This window comes from Chiloscyllium punctatum, chromosome 9 (genome assembly GCF_047496795.1).
Source record: "Chiloscyllium punctatum isolate Juve2018m chromosome 9, sChiPun1.3, whole genome shotgun sequence".
Taxonomy (NCBI): Eukaryota; Metazoa; Chordata; class Chondrichthyes; order Orectolobiformes; family Hemiscylliidae; genus Chiloscyllium; species Chiloscyllium punctatum.
In genome coordinates this window covers 28,791,232-28,813,461 of record NC_092747.1, presented here as the reverse complement: position 1 = coordinate 28,813,461, position 22,230 = coordinate 28,791,232, and the positions used below count along the sequence as shown (strand labels likewise).

Below are 22,230 nucleotides of genomic sequence, written 5' to 3'. Positions count from 1 at the left end.
TTCCTGCCATCATCACACACAAGTACTATATTTCTGATTTTAGTCATTTTAAAAAACTCTTTCATGGAAAGTAGGTGTTGCTAGCAAAGTCCAGTATTTGTTGCCCATCTATAATTGATTTTGAGATGAGGTAGTGTGCCTTGAAACCATACAGTTCATCTTATGTCAGTGTGTCTTATGTCAGTACATCTATATGGCTGCTAGGTAGTTTCAGGAATTTGATCCAGACACAGGAAAGGAACAGCAATATAGTTCAAAATCAAGAATGGTGTATGGCTTGGAGAAAAATTTACAGGTAGTGTGATTGCTATGTTTCTGCTGCCTGTTAGGTTGAGGAGGACATGTGTTATTGTAGAAGCATTTGCAAAGAGCCATAGAGCATCTTCTATACAATACAAGTGCACTGCTGGCACTGTTCATCAGTGGTACAGCACACCAATGTTTAAATTGGGGGACGAATTAAGTGAACTGTTTTTTTCTGGACAGTGTCAAATATCAGGTGTGTTGTTGAAAGCATACTCATTCAGACAAATGGAAAATATTTTGCCTCACTCCTGACTTGTACTCTGTGGTGGTGGACTGGCTTTGGGAAATCAAGACTGAGTTACAATAGAATTAAAGTCTCTGACCTGGCTTTGTAGTCACAGTATTTATATGGCTGGTCAGTTCAGTTTACCATCAATGGTAAAACCAGGATGTTGATAGTGGAGGAATTGGTTAATGGTAATAGTAATAAAATGCTCATAGCAATAGAAAAGTAGAAATATTTTAAAGGTATGCATCTTTCAAGTTTGTTATTCAATGAGACTTGGATACACTTGTAAAGGAAAGATTTCTGATGAAGGGCTTATGCCTGAAACATTGATTCTCCTGCTCCTCGGATGCTGCCTGACCGGCTGTGCTTTTCCAGCACCACACTCTTCAACTCTGATCTCCAGTATCTGGAGTCCTCAGTTTCTCCTAAAGGAAACTTAAATCAGCATGCAGATACACAAGCAATTGTGAAGAGGAAATAGCATTTTGGTCTTAATTGCAAAGTGATTTAAGTACAGGAATAAATAAGTCTTGCTAAAATTGTATGGGGTTTTGGTGCAACTACTTCTGGCAATTTTACCTTCCATTTATAAAAGGGTATATTTGCCTAAGAGGTAGTACAGTAAATGTTCACTAAATTGGTTCCTGGAATGGAAGGGCTATCCTAAATGTTTCCATATTATACTCCATTTGCCATATTGTTGTGGTATTTGTCATGATAGCTGGTAAATTGGGCCTATATCCTCTGGAGTTTAGAAGAATGAAAAGCAGTCTCAGAGAGACTTAAGATTTTGTAAGGGTTTGATAAACTGAAAGATTGTTTTCTGCTGGACAGTAAATGAAAAACTCAGGCACAGTCTTAGGATAAGAGGCCAATCATAGGACAGAAAACAAGACAATTACAAAACTGACTGGCTTGCAAATCTACTGAATTTTCTATTCCAAATGGTTATGATTGCTCCATTGTTGAATACATTTAAGAATAGACAGATTTTTGGTCTCTCAGGGATTAGGAGGAGGTAGCTGGAAGGTAGGGCTGAACCCTAAATCAACCAAACTTGTAATAAATGGTGAAGCGAGCTTGATGCACTATATATCTATGTCTGCTTCTATTATGTTCTTTGGAAATATAACAACATAGAAAGTTCGCCAGAAATTCCTCTCTCATATTGAGCTTTGCACTAATGGTATTTACCACAGTTTTTAACAGGATTATTAAAATTTCCCATTATAACTACACTTTAATTGTGCAGCTGTGTCCATTTAATTTTTGCATAATAACTAGGTAGTTTTTCAACCCCAATGTTTGTGTGGCAAATACAATACTAGATCTTTCTTCTTTCTGAAGGCAAAATCTAACATTGCATCAAATATACATTTCTTTTATTACAAGTACGTGGTTTTACTTGCTAATAGAATTACTGTGTACATTTACATACACAAAAATATTCTGATGCAATACCAAAGTGATAGCAGAGCCAGGGATGTCACTGATGCTCAATTTCACTGTGGCTTGATGTGAGCCTTATAGCTGGACTTCTAAATGCCTTGAAATAAAAATTAGCAGGCAGTAGCACTTTTGCAGGTACATGGCAGTCTGATCTTTTGGTCTTAACATAGCCATAAGCAGACATTTGAACAGACACAAAGATGTCAGCAGGAAACACGTCGAAATTATCAAGATGGATCCCTCTGATCAGTAAGAAAGCAAAAATTCAATTAAATCCCGCAGAAAGACTACTTTCAACTATTATTCCTTAGCAATCAAAGTATCCATTTTGGCCAGGTTACCTCCAACTGTACAGGACCTCTTCAGTACTGGACTGTAGAAACAGCTTTGATTAGTGTCACTGAGTCTTAGAGATGTACAGCATGGAAACAGACCCTTCGGTCCAACCCGTCCATGCCTACCAGATATCCCAACCCAAACTAGTCCCACCTGCCAGCACCCGGCCCATATCCCTCCAAATCCTTCCTATTCATATACCCATCAAAATGCCTCTTAAATGTTGCAGAGGATGTTACCAGCCTCCACCACATCCTCTGACAGCTCATTCCATACACGTACCACCCTCTGCGTGAAAAAGTTGCCCCTTAGGTCTCTTTTATATCTTTCCCCTCTCAACCTAAACCTATGCCCTCTAGTTCTGGACTCCCCGACCCCAGGGAAAAGACTTTGTCTATTTATCCTATCCATGCCCCTCATAATTTTGTAAACCTCTATAAGGTCATCCCTCAGCCTCCGACGCTCCAGGGAAAACAGACCCAGCCTGTTCAGCCTCTCCCTGTAGCTCAGATCCTCCAACCCTGGCAACATCCTTGTAAATCTTTTCTGAACCCTTTCAAGTTTCACAACATCTTTCTAATAGGAAGGAGAGCAGAATTGCAGGCAATATTCCAACAGTGGCCTAACCAATGTCTGACCAATAAAGGAAAGCATACCAAAAGCCTTCTTCTCTATCCTATCTACCTGTGACTCCACTTTCAAGGAACTATGAACCTGCACTCCAAGGTCTCTTTGTTCAGCAACACTCCCTAGGACCTTAACATTAAGTGTATAAGTTCTGCTAAGATTTGCTTTCCCAAAATGCAGCACCTCGCATTTATCTGAATTGAACTCCATCTGCCACTTTTCAGCCCATTGGCCCATATGGTCAAGATCCTGTTGTAACCCTCTTCGCTGTCCACTACACCTCCAATTTTGGTATCATCTGCAAACTTACTAACTGTACCTCTTATGCTCGCATCCAAATCATTTATGTAAATGACAAAACATCGAGGGCCCAGCACTGATCCTTGTGGCACTCCACTGGTCACAGGCCTCCAGTCTGAAAAACAACCCTCCACCACCACTCTCTGTCTTCTACCTTTGAGCCAGTTCTGTGTTCAAATGGCTAGTTCTCCCTGTATTCCATGAGATCTAACCTTGCTAATCAGTCTCCCATGGGGAACCTTGTTGAACGCCTTACTGAAGTCCACATAGATCACATCTACTGCTCTGCCCTCATCAATCTTCTTTGTTACTTCTTCAAAAAACTCAATCAAGTTTGTGAGACATGATTTTCCATGCACAAAGCCGTGTTGACTATGCCTAATCAATCCTTGCCTTTCCAAATACATGTACATCCTGTCCCTCAGGATTCCCTCCAACAACTTGCCCACCACCGAGTTCAGGCTCACTGGTTTATAGTTCCCTGGCTTGTCCTTACCACCCTTCCTAAACAGTGGCACCACGTTTGCCAACCTCCAGTCTTCCGGCACCTTACCTGTGACTATCGATGATACAAATATCTCAGCAAGAGGCCCAGCAATCACTTCTCTAGCTTCCCAGAGTTCTCGGGTACACCTGATCAGGTCCTGGGGATTTATCCACCTTTAACCATTTCAAGACATCCAGCACTTCCTCCTCTGTAATCTGGACATTTTGCAAGATGTCACCATCAATTTCCTTACAGTCTATACCTTCCATATCCTTTTCCACAGTAAATACTGATGCAAAATATTCATTTAGTATCTCCCCCATTTTCTGTGGCTCCACACAAAGGCCGCCTTGCTGATCCTTGAAGGGCCCTATTCTCTCCCTAGTTACTCTTTTGTCCTTAATATATTTGTAAAACCCATTTGGATTCTCCTTAATTCTATTTGCCAAAACTATCTCATGTCCCCGTTTTGCCCTCCTGATTTCCCTCTTAAGTATACTCCTACTTTCTTCATACTCTTCTAAGGATTCACTCGATCTATCCTGACTGTACCTGACATATGCTTCCTTCTTTTTCTTAACCAAACCCTCAATTTCTTTAGTCATCCAGCTTTCTCTATACCTATCGGCCTTCCCTTTCACCCTGACAGGAATATACTTTCTCTGGATTCTTGTTATCTCACTTCTGAAGGCTTCCCATTTTCCAGCCATCCCTTTACCTGCAAACATCTGCCTCCAATCAGCTTTCGAACGTTCTTACCTAATACTGTCAAAATTGGCCTTTCTCCAATTTAGAACTTCAACTTTTAGATCTGGTCTATCCTTTTCCATCACTATTTTAAAATGAATAGAATTATGGTCACTGGCCCCAAAGTGCTCCCCCACTGACAGCTCAGTCACCTGCCCTGCCTTATTTCCCAAGAGTAGGTTTGCATTTTCTCTAGTAGGTACATCCACATACTGAATCAGAAAATTGTCTTGTACACACTGAACAAATTCCTCTCCATCTGAACCTTTAACACTATGGCAGTCCCAGTTGATATTTGGAAAGTTAAAATCCCCTACCATAACTACCCTATTATTCTTACAGATCTCCTTACAAGTTTATTTCTCAATTTCCCTCTGACTATTGGGGGGTCTATAATACAATCCTAATAAGGTGATCATGCCTTTCTTATTTCTCAGTTCCACCCAAATAACTTCCCTGGATGCATTTCTGGGAATATCCTCCCTTAGCACAGCTGTAATGCTATCCCTTATCAAAAATGCTACTCCCCCCCCCCTCTTTTGCCTCCCTTCCAATCCTTCCTGTAGCATTTGTATCCTGGAACATTCAGCTGCCAGTCCTGCCCATCCCTGAGCCATGTTTCTGTAATTGCTATGATATCCCAGTCCCATGTTCCTAACCATGCCCTGAGTTCATCTGCCTTCCCTGTTAGGCCCCTTGCATTGAAATAAATGCAGTTTAATTTATTAGTCCTACCTTGTCCTTGCCTGCCTTGACTGTTTGACTCACTTTTGTTCTCAGCTGTACCCTTCTCAGATCAATCTCTTTCCTCACAATCTCCCTGGCTCCCACCTCCCCCCAACCTTACTAGTTTAAATCCTCCCAAGCAGTTCTAGCAAATCTCCCTGCCAGTATATTAGTCCCCTTCCAATTTAGGTGCAATCCAACTTTCTTGTACAGGTCACTTCTACCCCAAAAGAGATTCCAATGATCCAAAAATGTGAATCCTTCTCCCATACACCAGCTCCTCAGCCATGCATTCATCTGTTCTACCCTCCTATTCCTGCCTTCACAAGCTCGTAGTACTGGGAGTAATCCAGATATTACTACCCTTGAGGACCTCCTTTTTAAAATTCTACCGAACTCTCTGTAATCTCCCTTCAGAGTCTCAACCTTTTCCCTTCCAATGTGCACAATGACCTCCTGCTGGCCCCTCTCCCCCGTGAGAACATTCTGCACCCTCTCTGAGACATCCTTGATCCTGGCAGCAGGGAAACAACACACCATTCTTCTTTTTTTCTCTGCTGGCCACAGAAACGTCTGTCTGTACCTCGGACTACAGAGTCCCCTAACACAATTGATCTCTTGGAAGCCGACATACCCCTCGCTGCATTAGAGCCAGTCTCAATACCAGAAGCTTGGCTGTTTGTGCTACGTTCCCCTGAGAATCCATCACCCCCTACATTTTCCAAAACAGCATACCTGTTTGAAATGGGTATATCCACAAAAGACTCCTGCTCTCGCTGCCTACCTCTCTTACTCTTCCTGGAGTTAACCCATCTATGTGACTGCATCTGAGACTTTCCCCCCCTTTCTATTACTGCTATCCATCACATACTGTTGCTGTTGCAAATTCCTCATCGCTTCTATTTGTCTTTCCAACCGATCCGCTTGATCTGATAAGATTTGCATCCATGGCATTTATAATTCGCAGTATCCCTTAAACTCTCTTTAAACTCCCACATCTGACAAGAAGTACATATCACTGCAAAGGCCATTTTTGCTCCTTCATAATCTACAGGCCCAGAAAATAACACCGTCTTATTCCTCTACAAACACTGCCCCAGGTTAAATTAATAGTTATGGCTTATATTTTAAGTTTAATCAAGACACTTATCTTCAAAAACATATAATCAAGAAAGAATCCACTGTACCCACTACTGCAGCCTTTCTATTGGACAGACTTAAAACAACAATTAACTTATTTGACTTTGTGCTGTGAACTTTGGCCAACAGTTCCTCCAAGATTAGTTGTGAATTTCACTGTTTGTTAAATTTTCCCAGCTGCACTCCGATGTCCAGCAATACACGAATTCAAACAGCAAAGGCGGTAACTGTGCAGGTTTTCTCTCTGTCTCCTGCACTGTCCTCACCATGTGCTTCCTTTGTCTGCTCTTCTCCCTGTTAAACTGCTGTTGTTTTGACTTTTTTTTCCAAAGTTCCAAAACAATGCAACAGCATATAAAACAGTAATTGCAGATCCTGGAATTCGAGGAAAATCACCTCCAACACCTAAAATACCTCAAAAAAAGGAGCAGCTCTTACAGCCAGAAATTTTTCCCGTCCTCCATCTTGGATTACCCAGAATCCTATGTCTTCAAGTTTTAATAATGAGAAATTGCATATGGTCAGATAATTGATATATTCAGTATTACCGATTGAGACGTCAGCCAGAATATCTGTAGCACTGTAGAATTTGAATAGTGCCTCGGAGATCTTTTGTGTGCAGTCAAGAGTGCAGGTTTGTCAGCTTGGATTATGTGCTCACGTCTCTGAAGTGAGTTTGAACTCTAAATCTATTGAATTGAGTAAGGAGAGGCACAACTGAATTAAGATTGACATATGAATGCACAATCGAAATATATGTTTAACAAGTCACTAAATGTTTGTTGTGGTTCTGTTCACCGAGCTGGGAATTTGTCTTGCAAACGTTTCGTCCCTGTCTAGGTGACATCCTCAGTGCTTGGGAGCCTCCTGTGAAGCGCCTCACAGGAGGCTCCCAAGCACTGAGGATGTCACCTAGACAGGTGACGAAACGTTTGCAAGACAAATTCCCAGCTCGGCGAACAGAACCACAACAACGAGCACCCGAGCTACAAATCTTCTACCAAACTTTGATCACTAAGTGTTTATTTGGTATTATATACCCTTATAGCTGCTTAAAAAACAAGTTTTCTTTACATTGTTCTACTCAGGCTTGAATTTAAGTGTTTGTTTTAGTGACAAGCATTTTAAATCCAGTTTTGATTTTTGAACTGCAAGATAATCAGGAAGGGAATCAAGAGGTATTGGAAAAAGCAGGGAAGTGGAGTTGAGGATTATTACATCTCATTAAACGGTGGAGCAGACTTGATGGGCTGAATGATATGCTTCTGCTTCTATGCCTTATGGTCTTCTGAATGAAAATAGTTTTCATGCTGTTTTCAGATACAAATCTGTTGATTTCTTTCAAATGATATACATCCAGTTTGAAAAAGTTTAACAGCATGGTATGAAATTGAGCTGAAACATTTAATTTGTAAACCAAGCAATTCCATTAAGAATGACAACAGTGCTAACTAGGTTTCAAACGATTTCACAAGTTCATTATAGTTTTTACTAATAGCAGCATTAGCACCATAAATGAAGGGAATTATGCACAAAACTTTTGATTCTCATTCTGTAGCACATGCAGTGAACTATCTGTTTTCAATTGGGTGTGCCGTGTGCAAAAAGTAGTAGTGCTGTAGCTGATTTGTTGAACAGAGAAAAGAGTGCAAAGAAGTTGCTAGCCAATGTTTAAGTGGGCGTGTGCAGATCTCAGTATTTGTTTAACCACTGAGAACTCAGCCAGACTTCTGTTTACCTGGGTTTCACAGTGTCATTCAACTTTGTCAAATAGCGTAGTGGTACTGAATATTTTATGTGTCAGGATATTTTTTGTTTTCCTGGACTAACTTACTATGACCTGATTTGAAAGAGAAACTTCACGGAGTGAAGCTCAAGATAAAATGGAGGCAGACAAAGCAGAACCAGATCTGAATGGTGATGGTGTTTTATCTCTGGTTTCTGGAAAATCAAGTCACTCACTTGTCAGTGTGTGTGCTCCATGGACTGTCAGTAACAATACAAAGCATGAGAGCAATATGAACTTCCTTCAGTGCGAAGAAAGCAAAGTTTCACAGAAATGTAACTCTAGCAAGAAGGAAACAAAGGCAGATCAGGTTAGTACAAGAGAGAATTTCAGTTGGAATATTCACTTAATTAGAATTCACCCACATCAAAAAGTTCAGAAATTATAAATATCAGGGCAGTTCATCAATGTGATCTGAACTCAATATGCTTGAAATCATCTTCTGTCCAGGTTGATCTGTATACAGAAATAAAGAACAGTTCCATTTCCAATGAATGACAAGATTCTGCAATGGTAATGTGTTTCAGTTGATGGTACCCTAAAAATCTGAAGCTTTAGTAGTAACATTGGATCCCCTAAACTTTATTGTAAAAAGAATTAGTAGGATTATTGCAGTAGTCTGTCAAATATGCTCAATACTAGGTAGATTTTTAAATTTACTTTATTTCAAATGTGTTTTTATCAACCACATTTAAAATGTTTTAAGTCATCCTTTCAGTAAAGCAAAATATTCTGTGATAAATTTGCTGTTACTTATTAATATCATTGTTGCCTTTTCAAGGGATGAAATGGTCAAAGGTTCACTGATACCAACGTTAGTTAGTGAAGGTCAGAACAGTTGAGAATATAAAAATAACAACTCCCTCAGTTACTCTGTTGGGGTGAATGTTTGTGCCACTGCCCCCAAACCCAAATTAAAATGGTTAGTGGGAATGTTAGAGAACGGTGTCAGTTTGAAGGTCAGTATTCAGATATTGTTCCCTGCACTGGCCATTTTGCAGAAGGTGGATTCAAGACCTGGGAAGGCCATTTTCCCCAGAGTGGCAGGCAAGTAATTAAACTGATCAAGAACCTTTCAAAAATTAGGTGATGGAGACTGATTTGGATTTTCCAGTCAGACTTCAATTCCTTAAGGAGATGGGCATTGGGGTGGGGAGGGGCATTAGGTTTTAGAGGCAGACAACCAGCAGGCTAAGGTGACACTTTCTGGCTGGACATATTCTGGAAGACATTGGTGAAAACAGCATCACAGAAAGATAGTGACATGATGTCAAGGAGGGAAACTAGAAGATAGCAAAATATGTAGAAAGGTTCGTCCTGACATAAGATAGAAAGGGAATAAAATCTACTCAGAGTAGTTGATCTAAATTATTTAATGTGACATTGAGTGAAGAGGATGAACAATTCCTTCCTATGCCAGCTTTGCTCAGGGACAGAAGCCCACAGTGTGTCAGTCCATCTGGTTCAATCTGAGACTAATTAATACATTTATTAATTACTAATCTTGGAATTCCCTTTTTATGGCACTGTGTAGGTACATCTGCACCCCAGAATCACAGTGGTCCAAAAAAGCTGATCACCACCTCCTTCTCAAGGATAATTAGAAATGGGGACAATATGTTGGCCTAGCCAGCAACATCCACATTCTGTGAATTAAAGTTTTAAAAAAGCATTCAGCCAGTTTCAGCCAAGTCTAAGCCTGGCTGATATCAATACCTTTTCCTCCAGCTCCTATAGCCTGAGTGAACACTGCCTTACCTGATTGTAGCACTAACTACTTGTTCAACAGGCCGCTTGTATATTTCCATCAAATTAATTCCACCAACTCAGAGCCAGGCTTTTCTTAGGTGGGGGAGTGGGTTCCTGGCATCGATAATGGTGGTGCCAAAGTGTATTAGCTACGGGCTGGTCCTGGCCATCATCATTGGGAGTTGGCATATTCATGGAGTCCTTTACATCAGTTCTGTGAGATTGAGATTGATTCCAGAAGATTGTGGTGTTGGAAAAGCACCACACTTTTCAACTCTGGTGTCCAGCATCTGCAGTCCTCACTTTCTCCTGATTCCAGAAGATGTCCAGCTATTCTAGGAAGATTGACAATGCCCAGGCAGGCCCTTGGTCCTCTCTGTATAGTTGATACACACCAAAGACCAGCCTGTAGCTGGTTTCTCCCCAGTATTTTATTTTTATTATACTGGCTGAAACGACATCTATTTGTTGAGGAGCCCTCTTGGTTACTTACCTCATGGTTGGATGTTTTTCTGACCCTTCAAGCATTGGCAGCCCACCTACTGCCCTCAACTGGGCAGGGAATCCATCTCCATGCCAACTAAGCACTCACCCATGGAGGCAGATTTTTGACCCAAAACAAACTCAGCCTTCAGGACTGAAAATTCAAGTATATGTTTTTGTGAACTCTTAATGTTGTCAGAAATGTAATAAACATTCTCTTCCTCTAAGCATTAAATTATGACAGCAGCTTGTTGGGACCCATTATTTGGTAATTGGTGTTGAATACGTCAAAACCTAAATAGCATTGCTTCTTTGAAAGGATTACAGTGAAAATGTGATCAAAAGAAGACCTTTTAAAATTAAATCATAACAAGAATCATGTTTGCTTCATAATTGTTTTCATCTTCATTTGATTTCAAAGTAATGCTTGCTGATTCACAATAAGTGGTTGGCTTGCAACTGGATGCAGACTGAATTAAACTACATTATTCAACGTCTAAGCTAATGACAGCAATAAGTGAACTTGTGTTTCCTAAATTCAAATGTTTTTGTTTTGCACTCAATCCTTTACCTACAAACAAATTTTGCTACAGATTAAAATTACTTAAATAAATATTATCAGAACACATGAACATAAAAAAGGAGTGGAGTAGGCCATTTGACCTTTCAAGCAGACTCCCCTATCCAACAAAATTGTGGCTGATTTCCTGTTTAAATCCCACATCATCCTATACCTCTTAATTACTTTAGTATCAAAAAATCTGTCGACGTATGTCTTGAATATCCACAGTTTATTGGATTATAAAATTGTAAAGACCTTACAAGCCTCTAAGTGAACAAATTTCTCCCCATCTTAGTTTTAAATTGTTTTATTACAGTAATAGATTAAATTTGCAAATTATCAATAAATTAAACACAACCTTACAAAAAATTAAACTTTTTATTTGCGTGAGACCCTTTTATCTGTTTTCCCTTCTTCTGTACTTTTTACTTCTACATGGAATTTGTAAAATGGATATAGAATGTTTGACCCACTTCTTCCATTTTGACTATCCTCTCAAATTAATGGTCATAATCTCTAGTATGCACTCCTCTCCCACATCCCTTTCTCTCAAACACCAACCTAACCTTTCTAACATATTTTCTTCAAATGCTGACATGCTGATTTTCGAATAATGTATTTTTAGTTAATGTATTCCAAATTTCACTACTTTGTTTGTTGAGAAAAGTCTATCAAATCATTTCTGCACACAGCAAACAGACACAGTCTCAGAACAGAACCATGGAATACACTGACATCAACATCTAACCATTTTGAAAAACTGGAGCATTACCCCACTTAATAATATTTCTTTTGTTTACCTTTGACTTTTGACTACATTTACTCTAACTTTCATTTTGTGTACATAAGTTCTTTTGGCACCACGTATTTCTTTTTATCAATTAATGAATTCTATTCTTTTTTCATTTTATAATGGCTCCAGACCCCAACCCAACTTTTAATGGGTAAGAAGATATCATAACTGAGCTGGATTAAATGCTCAAGGGAATCTAAACTATCCCGTTTCTATCCAAGAGTGATCATAGCCTACTGTAGCAGTCTTAATGTTGATCTGCTGAAATTTGCTAATACAATACCAGTTTAAATCAAAATATAAAATCTTTACCCAAAAGATTCACTGAATAAATTTTATTGTTTTCTAAATGATTACAGTATTATATTCTTCTGTCTTTCAGAATATAATCAAATATATCAACCATCAACAAGTCATACTGACAGCCAAACGTTTTTGAGGTCTGTCAAGGTGTTTACAAGTCAACTGAAAAGATTCAATCTGAGCTGTTTTGATTCATATCATCCCATAATATATTAAAAAATGATGTCAAGACAGGAGGTGAATTTTGAATAAGCTAACACAATGATATGATAATTGCTAAAAACAACAACTTTAGATAAATTAAGTTGGAAAGGAAAAATACCAGCATCTAATAGGATACCTCCGAGAATCCTGAAGGCACACAAGGAGGAAATTGCTAAGGCTCCAGAATTTTAGGGTTTTATTATGTGAGAACTGGAGAGCAGCTCATATAGTATTCAGTTTTGAAGAAAGGTGAAAGAGATCGTCTGGATTATTGCAGATGACAATTTGTTCGCTCATGCAGGGAAAAATTTTAGTGCCACCACTTAAGGATAAAATGACCTTTTATTTAGAAAACAGAAGCATCTAGACCATGTATTTCATAAATGACAGAGGTCAACAGTTTTTGAGGATATATTTCTAGATAAAGAGAAGTACTGTGGTATCCACATTAAAGACAAAATGTAATTCAGTGTGATTAAGATTGTTTGCTTGACGAAGGATAAATGCTGACACAAACAGCTGGGGCTAAATGACTCCTTTCTGAATTGTGCTTCCATGAGTATTGAATATTTATCACACTCACATGAAAATCAATGAAGTTCTATGCTTTATGAATACCAGCAATTTAAGGATATGTGCAAAATACCACACATGCTCACAAAGACATTATCAGCCATTACATATTTGTGGAACACTATTGAGTTACACATGCAAATCAACAAAATTGTGCAGTTGAAAAATTAGCAAACATGAATCTTTTGTTGGCTCAGCAGCAAACATGGTACCTCAAGATTTTAATCAAGAATTCAAGGTGAATGGTAATTGCTTGCCTAGCATTTTTGGAACATGGTTAACAAATACACGTGTTGCCAAACCTTGTCAAAATGTCCTATAATGTAATATGTGGATAAAGATGTTGCTAGAAACATCCTGTTTTCAGAAACCTCCGCCAGTTTCATTTGAATGTTTTTCCCACTGGACCTATTGAAGAATTAATATATTTTCATGGAACAATTTACCTGATTCTGACTCCGTAATCTTAGATAAAGAAGATTTCCCAAAGGAACAGATTTTTAAAACTCAGTTTCAGTATATTTAGTGCTGAAATGGACAAGTCAATAATCACAGTGTTAAAATGCCATTTAGCAGTAAAGGTATGCATGTTAAGAAACATTCTTATGAAATGCAAGGGTGAAGTGATATATAGTGAGAATGAATCAGTTTAGAAACCCCCTTTAGAAATGTTTGAAAGACATTTAAAAAAACAGTAGTGTAATTCTCATGCATTAGAAAAGTTTGTATATTCCTAGAATTCCATATTGAACGTATTCCAATAACTGCTAATTTTATTTTTTCTCTTACAAATAGATGTCATCCATTCAAATGCTATTAAATTTAAATGTGAATACTGCATGCTTTTCAGTATACAATCAAGTTTAAGATCTTGTAATAGCAGTAGGTCATATTGAATAACATAAAATTAAAGTATTAAGTAGCTTTGCATGTTGAGATTTCATATTAGTCTCCTCAGTAATAAGCCTCATTGTTCTTCACACGATAAAATCTCAGGAAGGTGGCACCTCCAGTAGTCCATATTTTAAGCCGACTAGCTGTTCATGGAATCTTCACAGCTCACCCTTAATCTCTGTTGTTTGGTTTTGCTTTTTTCTTTTTAGCCCAGTGTCGATTCTATTTTTTTAAAAAACTTTGCCACCATGACCTTTCTTATGTTATCACTGTCATGACTCTATAGCAGCTCTCCATAAGTTTAGACTGTAGGTACTTTACTAAGCATACAGTAACTCAGCTATCCTGAGTAGCTTTAATCAGTATATCATGGTTGTGCTACCTGGGATTCCAGTATGCCCTGGAGCTAGACAAAGCCCAAACATATTTACATGAATATTTGGGAAATGTATACCTAATCAGAAAGAGTTTGCTGCATGTGGGAAGTTGTCTGTTCCCTTTCAACATCATCCCTTATTTTTGTTGTAAGCATGCTCAGAGATGGACTTAGAGCAGGTTTTGGTATATAATTCAATAAACAGTGCTGGTTAAATTATATACAAAGCAGAACAAATCCTTCTGCAAATTTAAGTATTGAGGTGGAGGCAATGTCTAAATGATGTTATCACTAGACTAATACTCCAGAAAGCCCTCTAATATTCTGGGGATCCTGATTTGACCCCAAGAATCTAATGATGATCATGAAGCCTTTGCCGATTGTTGCTTCACTAAATGTTCTGTATGGAAGGAAATCTTCTGTCCTCATCTGATCTGGCCTGGCCTATATGTGACTCCAGACCTAAGGCAATGTGGTTGACTCTCATCTGACCTCTGAAATTACCTAGTAAGCTACTCAGTTGCATCAATTGCTAGAAAGTCTCAGCAAAAGGAATCAAACCAGGTGGAACACTTGGCATTGACCTAGGCACCCAAAACAACAATGGCAAAAACAGCCATTTTGACCCTATAACGTCCTCCTTACTAACATTTGGGGACTAGTGCAAAAATTGGGAGAGTTATCTCACAGACTAGTCAAGCAACCAGCTTATACATTCGTTGAATTATACATTACAGACAATGTCCCAGTCGCCACCATTAACTATCCGTGGATATATCCTGTCCAACCCACCACAGATGATGGCACAATGGTATACAGTTAGGAAGGAGTTCCCCTAGACCCCTAAACAGTGACTCCAGACCCCATGATTTCTCATGGCATCAGGTCAAACATGGGCAAGGAAACCTCCTACTGGTTATCAGATACCGCCCTTCCTTGTCTGTTGAAACAGTGCTCCTTTGTGTTGAACAATACTTGGAGGAAGCACTGAGGGCAGCAAAGTTGCAAAATGTTCACCATCAAGAGTAGGTTGGCAGAGTACTAGCAATTGAGTAGATCAGGGCCTGAAGGACACAGCTGTTAGACTAGGTCTTGGCATGTGTTGAGGGAACCAATAATAAGGAAAGACATAATTGACTTCCTCTTTACCAATCTGCCTACTGCATTTGCATCCATCTATGACGGTAATGGTAAGAGTTTATGTGGAAATGAAGACCCAATTTCACATCCGGAATACCCTCCATCGCGTTGTGTGGCACTATCATTTACTTGTCCTTCCTCCTCACTATCAGCATATATACACCAACATTTTCCTAGCTACAATCAGTTCTGAAGAAGGGTCACTGGACCTGAAATGTTAACTGTTTTTTTGCTCCTTATGCTGCGAGACTAGCTGAGTTTTTCCAGCAATTTTTGTTTGTTTCTGACTTCCAGCGTCCACAGTTCTTTTTGGGGGATGGGATTCATGGAATTGAGCTTTTCTCTCCATACATGTGTTCCTCTAGCAACAGTGAAGGAATGATTTTATAGTTCCAACTCAGGGTGGTGTGGGGCTTAAGGGAACTTACAGGTGGCAGAGTTCCCACGCATCTGTTTTAATAACCTTCTAGGTGGTAGAAGTCACATATTTGAAAGGTGATTTCAAAGGAGTCTTGGTATGTTGAAGTGTATCTTGCAGATGGTATACACTGCGACCACCATACATAAGTGGTGGAAGGAGTGAATGTTTAAATTAGTAAACAGATTGCCAAACAAGTGGACTGCTTTGTCCTGGACAGTGTAGAGCTTGAGTGTTGTTGCAGCTGACTTATCCAGACAAGTGGATGGGTGAATGGTATTCCACAATTCAAGAGTCATAGAGATGTACAGCATAGAAACAGACCCTTCAGTCCAACGTGTCCACACCGACCTGTTATCCCAACCCAATCTAGTCCCACCTGCCAGCACCCGGCCCATATCCCTCCAAACCATTCCTATTCATATACCCATCAAAATGCCTCTTAAATGTTGCAACTGTACCAGCCTCCACCACTTCCTCTGGCAGCTCATTCCATACCCGTATCACCCTCTGCGTGAAAAAGTTGCCCCTTAGGTCTCTTTTATATCTTTCCTCTCTCAACCTAAACCTATGCCCTCTGGTTCTGGACTCCCGCAACTCAGAGAAAAGACTTCATCTATTTACCCTATCCATGTCCCTCAATTTTGTAAACCTCTATAAGGTCACCCCTCAGCCTCCAACGCTCCAGGGAAAACAGCCCCAGCCTGTTCAGGTGAGTTATTCAGTTCTGGAATTTCCAGCCTCTGACCTGTTCTTTTGACTTTATGTGGCTGGTCCAGTTCAGTTTCTGGTCAATAGTAACTGCCAAGATGTTAAGTGAGGCACTCAGCAAAGATAATGCCATTGGACATTTAGGCAAGATGGTTAGATTCTCTGGTTGGAGATGTTCATTGCTTGGCACTTATGTGGCATGAATGAGGGAGCTTACAGATGGTGTAGATATTACCAAGTAGCTGATGCTCTTGTCCTTGTAGATAGTAATAGTCATGGTTTGGAAGATGCTGTCTCAGAACCCTGATGAATTTCTGCAGTGCATCTTATAGATGATGTACCTTGCTACCATATATCAGTGGTGGAGGGGTGAATGTTTGTAAATATGATGCCCAAGAAACAACTGTTTTCTTTTTGGATGGCATCAAGCTTTTAGTTGTGCTGCATCCATCCAGGCAATGGAGAGTAATCCATCACACTCCTGGCCAGGGGCAATAGGTGGTGGACAGACCTTATGGAATCAGGAATGTAGTCACTTGCTGCAGGATTCCTAGTCTTTGATCTGCACTTGTAGTCACAATATTTATATGGCTAGTCCATCTTAGGGGTAACCCCCAGGATCATGATAGCAATGGCAATGCTATTAAATGTCACAGGGAGATTGGTTAAATTCTCTATGGTTGAGGATGCTCATTGCCTGGCACTTGTGTAACATGAATGTAAATTTAACATACTAACCCAAAGCTGAATATTGTCCAGGTCTAAATATACAGACATGGCTATTCCTGTGAAATGATGAACAGTTTGCTATCATTAGTAATGAGGGATCAGGGCCAAGAAAGCTGAAGACAGAAGCACCAACAAACAATTAAAATTGGATGCTTAACAGGCCGTAATTGGATTGGCACAAATACCTTGGAAGTTTGTGACGCTGGATGTGATTACTGACATTGGCAGGAGTGAGGTCATGTAAAGATAAGAAAACAGCATGAAAATTTTACCAAGACACTAATTAATCAGGACAATGTAGGTCAGTGAGCTTAGGTCAGGAATGACAGCAATGCCTAGATGGTGTCAAGTATATGGAGGGTAGAATGTCAGTGCAGAGTTGAGTGATGTGGTGTAGAGTTGGACTCATGCACATGTGAAACTATTGTTCATTTCTTTTAAGACAATGTTAGTTTCACTGACCAGATAAATATTTATTGCCTGTACCCAACTGCCCTGAAGATGGTAGTGGTGAGGTGCCTTCTTGGACCATTTCAATTGTTAGGGTGTAGGAACATCCACATTGATTTTAGCAAGGGAGACCCAGGAACAGTGACGGAACAGCAATGTCGTTCCAAGTCAGGATGGTGTGTAGTTTGGAGGGTAACTTGTAGTGGTGGTGTTCCTATGCATCTATGCACAATGGGTTGTGTTGTGCGTTTTTGATTATGCTGCTAAGGGGCATCATGCAGATTAGAAAAAGCTGATGGCCAAGTATAAAGCTTGGGGGGAACACGAGTAATAGTAGCAGAGCAGGAAGAGAAACCTTTGAGTAATATTCTCAGTTAATTAAATAGACGAGAATGGAACTAATTAAAGTGCTGCTGCAGGAGCAACCCAAACTGGACAACAAGCATCAGAGGCTCAACTGAGTCAAAGGCTGCAGGCAGGTTGAGGAAGGACAGTTTCTCTTTTTGTATTCAGAGTTGAGCTTGCACAGGTTTGATGCTCAGATTATCAGTCATAATAAATCTGTTAAATTGTCAAGAACCAGATCCAAAAGGTAGGAATGCAGTAGATATCAATGATGACACACAATTTGGCTCCAATTTACACTTGTGCAGTTTTAGTCAGCATTGTTTAGTCACTGCAATGTTTTATGGACATGTTTTCTTCATGATAAGCAACCTTAAGTCTGTACCTCATTGCTCATAATCACCAGCCCCTACAATTTTAAACCCAGTGCATCAACCATCACCAATTCCTCCTTCCCTACAATCTTTAACCATCATCCTGACCTTCAGTTCTCCATCTGCTTCTCAGCTGTTGGTCACTGGAAGTGGAAAAACAAGACAGCATATTGTATTACAACAAAGACAAGGTATACCCCATTGTACATACAAAGCAATGCCCTTGTTATATGAATTAACTCTAACCTCAGCAGAACAAATTTAGTAATTTTATCAAATGAGGTTTACAACCAACAGCAATAATGCCACAATTTGTGATTTTCACCAGAAAATGAAAGTGTGGAAGCTGTCCTGAAAATGCTGTTGAAAACTTTGAAATCTCAATAAAAATTGCACATATGACAACCGAACAGAATCACTGAATGCAATACTTAAATATCCTGAAAGTCTTGTAATACCATACGATCAAATTGAAGCTTTTAAAGTCACCATAAACCAGCTGTCCAGACATTCGATAATGAAGCTTAGAAAAAAACAGCTTAATTGCTTTATATAAAAAAAATGTAAAACAACAGAAGAATGCATATTGTTAGAGTAATTTTGGAAGCATTTGATAGATCTGAATGACAAATCACTTGGTACACTATAGTTTAGCTTTTGAATGTAAATTAAAGGCACAAACTCCAGGGGATCTGACATTAGTGAGAATGAGTAGATTCTAATCAGATGCACAAAATTTAATGAATTAAATACTGATTTTCTCATCTACCTAGCATAACCATTCAAGAACTATTGTATTGCTTGCTTTCAGTAATAAATTAAAAAGCAAACAACTGTGATCTTTTTCATTCTATGATTTGAATATTAGATATTTGTTGCTTAACTACAGGAAGAGGCTGAATAAGTTGGGGCTGTTTTCCCTGAAGTGTCGAAGGTTGACGGGTGACCTTATAGAGGTTCATATAATCATGAGGGGCATGGATAGGGTAAATAGACAAGGTCTTTTCCCTGGGGGAGTCTGAACTAGAAGACTTAGGTTTATGGTGAGAGGGGACAGACTTAAAAGGGACCTAAACAGCAACTTTTTCATGCAGAGGGTGGTGCATGTATGGAATGAGCTGCCAGAGGAAGTGGTGAAGGCTATTACAATTACAACATTTAAAAGGCATCTGCATGGGTATATGAATAGGAAGGGTTTATAGGGATATGGGCCATGTGCTGGCAAAAGGGACTAGATTAGCTTAGTATATCTGGTCGGCATGGATGAGTTGGACCAAAGGGTCGATTTCTGTGCTTAACATCTCGATGACTCTATAACTCAAATTTACCTGCAAAGGTGCTTAGGTGTCTCTTTTCACCACTGCACTATAGCATTTTGATTGTTTTGTTGGCCACTTTAGACAGAAGTTAAGAGTCAACCATATTAGTGGGAAACTGGAGTCAGATAAATACCACACTGGGTGAGGACAAGTTTCTTTCTCTAAAGGATATTGCGAAACAAACAATGTGACAACTTCACTTCACTAGCAGAATGTTTTTAAAATTTCCAAGTTTTGTGCAGCTCCATTCAGCACTACAATGGTGAACATGTGAGCTCATGTTTTCTCGGTGTTACTTTACTGGACCAACAATATAACAACACAATGTTGTAGTTACAGAAATTTAATCAAATCTGACTTATAATAGTCAGTTACTAAGTACTTATTTGTAGAAAATTACAGAGCAATTCATACGGATGCAGATGCAGTGAGTGACATCAGTTCTGAATGCATCAGGTCTCATAAGGAGTTAAGAGGCCAATACTTTGTGTAACTATTGTCACTTATTACACTATAACTATTATTGCACTGTTATTGCTTGAATTGGACCATGTGAAGTGTGTATAGGAAAAACAAAAAAGTTATTTATTTTTTAAAATGTCAATATTTCCAGAATAACAGTACAATCACGGCTCTTCTTAAGCTCTCTCGTTGTTTTAATGTATCACGATGTGGCAGTAACAACACTGAGGAATTATTACATTGGAAGGAAAGTACAGTAGTAATTAAATAAACAAGAATATATCTATTATTCTACTACTAGTGTTAGTTTTGAGTAGAAATCTGTTAGCGTTGAATCAGTAAGCCATGGGCTTAAGTTCCTTTCTAGCACGTGAGACACAAAAAAGGCCCACATGTCAGTGCAATGCATAGGTATTTAACTTTTTAAAAATGTTACTTGTAGACAAGGAGGAAGAGAAGTGTTATACTGTTCCTGCCAATCACAGATTTTCCACAATCCTCCCCCTTCAATGTTGCGGGAGGTCATTTACACGCATCATTGGCCTGACTGCAGCACCTATACCAGCAGTGATGTCATTACCATCTGCTGTAGGCAGGAGTTATTCTCCTGGGAGTGTCTTTCTCCAAAACAAGATGGTTCACCACCCCCTTCTTCAATATGAAAAAAAATTATTTTGAGATTGTAAAAATAACCTTGAATCACTTTGTTTTCAGGTGCCTTTGGAGAAATATAATGGCACTCTGGTGTACAGTCCTGCTAACCAAAGCTCTGAATCTTTGCGATATGCCTTCGATAATGTTGGATTTGAAGCCAGCCTGAGTGAACTATTCCCTCTATCAGTTGATATCAGCACCTCACATACCAGCACTACCCATATCAGTATTGCGGGCATGACTTGCCAGTCATGCGTACAGTCAATAGAGGGGCAAATTTCCAAAGAGAAAGGTGTTGTTAGCATTAAAGTGTCTCTTGAACATAAGAATGCAATGGTAAAGTACATTCCGACAATAATCAGCTCTCAGCAGATATGTGAGGCAATTGATGACATGGGCTTTGAAGCATCTCTCAATAATCAAAATGGACCTTTACTTGAGAGGAAAATTCCCTTACCGGTTGAAGCTATGGTGAAGATGAAAGTGGAAGGCATGACATGTTATTCATGTGTTAGCACAATTGAAGGCAAAATGAGCAAATTGCAAGGTGTAAACCGAATTAAGGTCTCCCTTAACAAACAAGAAGCCATTATTGTGTACCAACCACATGTGATTCAAGCAGAACAGCTCAGAAACCAAATTAATGAGTTGGGTTTTCAAGCCAGAATCAAGGCCAGACCAGCTTCTCTGAAACTTGATATGATCAAATCTACTGATTCACAGGATAAGGAAAGTAAAAACGGGATATCCAATGACAAACTGCCAAGTGTTATTCATAACTTTGCGACTGTAGTTTTTCAGGTAGAAGGAATGCATTGCAAATCTTGTGTTGCAAATATTGAAGGAAATACCAGAGAATTCCCAGGTGTACAGAGCATCAAGGTATCCTTCGAGAAAAAAAATGCTATTGTGACGTATGATTCGATCTTGACTGATCCAGCAGCATTAAAATTAGAGATTGAAGCTCTCCCACCAGGAAACTTTAAAGTTTATCTTCCAACTGACTTGGAAATAGAAAACGAGACTTTATCAATTCCAGTTACACACTTACCACATCAACTGAACTGTGATACTGAAAAGCACTTTCAAATCCCTACCGGCATTACAGTGATTAGTATTGAAGGAATGACATGCCATTCTTGTGAACAGTCTATCGAGAAGACGATCTCTGAACGGAAAGGTGTAAAATTGATCAAAGTATCCTTAGCAAAAAAGAAGGGGACAATCTACTTCGATCCAACACTAACAAATTCTGAGGACTTGAGAGCTGCCATTGAGGAGATGGGATTTTTTGCCTCTGTATCTGGTAGGAGCATAACATTTTTTTCCCTTAACATTTGAACAGTCTTCTCATTGAGTAATCGAAATGTATATTGGCCCATTGTGATTGCACTGACAAAAAAAAGCTATCTAGTCTATTGCCATCTTCCAGCTCTTGTGGTTATTACCGTGTAGGTTACAGCATCTTGAGTGCATATCTAACTGCTTAATTTGAAATGTAATAAGGATTTCACCCTTTCTGACAGTAAATTACAGAGCCCACTATCTTTGAGTAAAA

At 39.2% G+C, this 22,230-nt stretch overlaps 1 protein-coding gene across 4 annotated transcripts in view; it reads left to right on the top strand.

Annotated features, from left to right (window-relative positions):
• Nucleotides 1-8,085: 8,085 nt before the first annotated feature.
• The window catches only part of atp7b (ATPase copper transporting beta), a 111,610-nt gene continuing 97,465 nt past the window's right edge, over nucleotides 8,086-22,230 (top strand). For 3 of the 4 annotated variants that reach the window (XM_072577121.1, XM_072577122.1, XM_072577120.1), the window contains exons 1-2: nucleotides 8,086-8,443; nucleotides 20,733-21,978. In XM_072577121.1, coding sequence (XP_072433222.1) covers nucleotides 8,231-8,443; nucleotides 20,733-21,978 — 1,459 coding nt within the window. In that variant the 5' untranslated portion in view covers nucleotides 8,086-8,230. Of the gene's footprint in view, nucleotides 8,444-12,102; nucleotides 12,261-20,732; nucleotides 21,979-22,230 lie in introns of all 4 variants that reach the window. The other variant, XM_072577123.1, reaches the window with a different exon arrangement.